The sequence below is a fragment of the Heterodontus francisci genome, chromosome 35 (genome assembly GCF_036365525.1).
Source record: "Heterodontus francisci isolate sHetFra1 chromosome 35, sHetFra1.hap1, whole genome shotgun sequence".
In the NCBI taxonomy this organism is placed as follows: Eukaryota; Metazoa; Chordata; class Chondrichthyes; order Heterodontiformes; family Heterodontidae; genus Heterodontus; species Heterodontus francisci.
In genome coordinates, this window is record NC_090405.1 from 23999867 (window position 1) to 24004474 (window position 4608).

General features: G+C 44.6%; 1 protein-coding gene across 1 annotated transcript; it reads left to right on the forward strand.

The window, feature by feature from the left end:
- Positions 1-4006: 4006 nt before the first annotated feature.
- LOC137350737 (histone H2A-like) lies at positions 4007-4363 on the forward strand (the record flags this gene model as incomplete). Its single annotated transcript, XM_068015713.1, has 1 exon — positions 4007-4363. A coding segment is annotated over exon 1 (357 nt), but the record flags the coding sequence as incomplete, so codon positions are not given.
- Positions 4364-4608: the final 245 nt, after the last annotated feature.

Genomic DNA, 4608 nt, shown 5'->3' on the forward strand with positions numbered 1-4608 from the left:
TGTCGATGGTACAAAGATAGGTAGGAAAGAAAGTTGTGAGGAGGACAAAATGTGTCTGCAAAGAGATATAGATAGGTTAAGTCAGTGGGAAAACATTTGGCAGATGGAGCATAATATGGGGAAATGTGAGATTGTCTACTTTGGCAGGTAGAATAGAAAAACAGAATATTATTTATATAGAGAGAGACTGCAGAATGCTGCTGTACCAAGGAATCTGGGTGTCCAGGTACATGAATTACAAAAATGTTAGCATGAAGGCATCGCAAGTAATTGGTATTTTTAGCAAGGGGAATGGAGTATAAAAGTAAGGAAGTTTTGCCATAACTTTACAGGGCAATAGTGACATCCCATCCCCATACAGTTTTGGTCTCCTTAAATAAGGAGGAATATACTTGCATTGGAATCACTTCAAAGAAGGTTCACTCGGCTGATTGCTGGGATGTTTGATTGTCTTATGAGAAAAAGTTGAGCAGGCTGGGCCTATACTCACTGGAGTTTAGAAGATTGAGAGGTGATCTTATTGAAACCTGTAAGATTCTCAGTGGGCTGGACAGGTAGATGCTGAGAGGATGTTTCTCCTTGTGGGGGATTGTAGAATTAGGGGCCAGAGATAAAGATGAGCAGTCGCTCTTTCAAGAAGGAGATGAGGAGGAATTTCTTCTCTGAGAGGGTTGTTAATCTTTGGAATTCTGCTCTCCAGAGGACTGTGGAGGCTGTGTCATTGAATATATTCAACGCAGCAATAGACAGATTTTTGATCTACAACAGAGTCAATGGTTATGGGGGCAGGCAGGAAAGTGAAGTTAAGGCCACAATCAGAACTGCCATGATCTTATTGAGTGGCAGAGCAGGCTTGATGGGCCAAATGGTCTACTCCTGTCCTATTTCGTATCTTCTTATGTTCTTACACACACACACACACACAACCAATGTGTGGTGGATCTAGAATTAATCCCACTTTCATACACAATACCAGTGACTGAAAGGTACAGAATTAATCCCACAGATAGATACAGTACCACCGACAGGTACAGAATGAATCCCATGCTCACAGTCAGCACCCAGGATCGAAAGATACACGTGATTTCTACCCTCACATAACAATATCAGGCTGAGTTACAGAATGATTTCCACATTCATACTGGGCACCAATGACTGCGAATTAATTCATCCCACAATCACACACACTACCAAAGGCTGACAGATACAGAATTAATCCCACACTCCTATGTAGTAGCAAAGACTGACACATACAAAATCATTCTCAAATACTCCTACAGTACCTGGCAGATTCAGTGACTGCCAAACTCACATAAATCACCACAGACTGACAGATAAAGAATGAACTCACACACACACTGAGATACTGACAGATATACCTTGAATTCCACACATACAGAACCACTGACAGATTAAGACTAAGTCCAAAATCACATAACATTCCAGAGACTGACAGAATGAATCAAATACTCATACACAGTGCCACTGACAGAATGTATTCCACACTCACATACAATACCGAAGACTGCCAGATACAGAATGTATCTCACACTTTCACAAAGTACCAGTGAGTGACAGGTACAGAATGAATCCCACATTCACACATGATACTAGAGATGGACAGCTAAAAAACAATAAGACTGCCAGAATAGATAGAATTCACATCAAAATTCTAAAATATGGCAGAGAAACACTCGACACAAATACATGTCTCATTTCCCTCATCTGGAAGGAGGAGAGCATGTCAGGGGATCGCCGTGATGCGGTAATTGTGATCATCTTTAAAAAACGTTGACACGACCGACTGTGTTAACTATAGAGGGGTATCCCTGCTGTCCACCACAGGGAAGGTCATCACAAGAGTCCTTCTCAACTGCCTCCTCCCCGTGGCTGAAGAACTCCTACTGGAATCACAATGTGGATTCTGTCCATCAACAGGCACAGTGAACATAATCTTCACAGCAAGACAACTTCAAGAAAATGTAAGGAGAAGCAGCAACCTTTATACATAGCCTTCTCTGACCTGACAAAGGCCTTCGACTCTACCAACCGAGAGGGATTATGGAATGTCCTCCTCAAACATACTGCACTACGACATGCAAGCTGTAATCCTTGCCAACGGATCTATCACTGACCCAATCCGAGTGCAACCTACGTCATGTAAGGCTGTGTCATCGGCACCAATGCTCTTTTCCATCTTCCTTGCTGCAACACTCCACCTCATCTCCTCACACTCAAACACAGTACCTGACAGAGACAGAATGAATCCATACAGCACCAGAGACTGAGTTACCAAATTACATAAAACACTCAAACACAGTAGTCTAGACGAAAAATGAAATTAATTGCACACTCATATGCAATAGCAGAGACACAACGACACAGAATCAGTCAATACGTGTCCTCCCAACAACAGCCAGGACATTTCCAGGAAGCTCCACACAGGGAGCGGCTCTTTCAACAGAAACTGGGGCTGGAGAGAGTCTTTGTGAAATATACTTCCAGATTGCAGTATGGGTGTTTGTGATTGGTTGCAAATATTTAATCTGATTGGATGGCGAAAGAGACCAATTGTAGAATTACAATAAAAAACCATTGTGACATCACTCCCAATCACGCAATCACAATCTTTACTTTCCCCCATCCCTCATTAGCATAGAGCTGTGGGATTGTCTATTTAATCCGCACTCGGAAGTGGTTTGGTTTATTTCTGAGTCTGAAATTGAAACTGAAGATGGTTGAGGAGAAGAAGAAAGCAGCTGCGAAGGGCGCCAAGAAAACTGTGAGTAAACCGTCAGCAAAGGGCAGCAAGAAGCGGAGAAAGTCGAGGAAGGAGAGTTACTCCATCTACATCTACAAAGTGATGAAGCAGGTTCACCCCGACACCGGCATCTCCTCCAAGGCCATGAGCATCATGAACTCGTTTGTGAACGATATTTTCGAGCGCATCGCGGGTGAGGCTTCCCGCCTGGCCCATTACAACAAGCGCAGCACCATCAGCTCCCGGGAGATCCAGACCGCCGTGCGCCTGCTGCTGCCCGGGGAGCTGGCCAAGCACGCCGTGTCGGAAGGGACAAAGGCGGTGACCAAGTACACCAGCTCCAAGTAAAACTGCACAATGGACTGAAAAACATCCCAAACACAACGGCTCTTTTAAGAGCCACCCACAATCTCTCTGAAAAAGCTGCATCCGAACATCTCTATGAAATCATTTTAAGACAATGTAACATAATAAATGTCTCACTGCTGTGTTTTTGTCTGCTGTCCCATAAACCGAACTCAAACCCATAATCCGCTCATCCGCCTTTACTCTTTTGCTTAAAGCTGTTATTGTGGTTTTGCACAGCCCCTGAATGACCGCATTAACAGCTGCTTTCAGCGGTAAGGGTCAGACCTCAGTTTCTTCACCCTATTCCTGAAATGTGAACTGATTCATCATTTTATGAACAGCAACTCTCCGCAGTGTTACAGCCCGGAATGGGATTATTACACAGCAGACTAAGGGCTGTTTGAGGACTCGATCCGACTCCCTCTTTTCAGAGAAGGACACTGGGCTCTGATTGAAGATAAACTGAATGTTTCCCTTCACGGAAGTGCTGTGAACAGGGATTTAGTACCGCCCGGGACAGTCTGAAAGCAATTGTAGAAAGATCCACAATTTAAACAACATTTTAAACCCGCGTCTGTAATTGGTCACGGAAAGAGTTGAATAGAACAAAATCAAGAGAAGGGATTTTAAATATTTGACTAAGGATGACATTTATTTTAATCCACTCCTTTCCGACAATGAAATTGGCGGGCTTTTTGAAATTGACAAATTTTCTGCTTCTGATGTTGTGGCGGTAAATCCCGCCCACTTCTGTTTGTCAGTGACCTGATTGGTGAAGAATATAGGCAAATGAGGTGAATTTAGTAGCGACCAATGGGGAGAGTTTGCAGTCTATAAGTAAAGTAAATGCTGCGGAAAATATCCATTCTTTGTGAAAGTCTTTGTGAGATTGTAGAAATGTCTGGAAGAGGAAAGACCAGCGGCAAAGCTCGGGCCAAGGCCAAGTCTCGCTCCTCCCGGGCTGGACTGCAGTTCCCGGTGGGCCGTGTTCACAGGCACCTAAGAAAGGGCAACTATGCTGAGCGTGTGGGTGCCGGAGCCCCGGTCTATCTGGCTGCTGTGCTCGAGTATCTGACCGCTGAAATCCTCGAGCTGGCTGGCAACGCGGCCCGGGACAACAAGAAGACCCGCATCATTCCCAGACACCTGCAGCTGGCCGTGCGCAACGACGAGGAGCTCAACAAGCTGCTGGGAGGGGTGACTATCGCTCAGGGTGGGGTGCTGCCTAATATCCAGGCCGTGCTGCTGCCCAAGAAAACCAGCGCTCAGAGCTCCCAGAAAAAGTAAAGCGGCCGAAATGTCATCTAATAAACCAAAGGCTCTTTTCAGAGCCACCCACAGTCTCTGTGAAAGGGCTGGTTCCTGTCTGATTCCAAAATGTCAGTAACAGGACCGAATGAGAACTATTTTAAATGTTTAAGCATTTGTTTCAGTGATTTCTCACTGTCCCCTCAAACCTGTCTAATTTATTACTTCATCACCAATTTTGAGTTATTTGT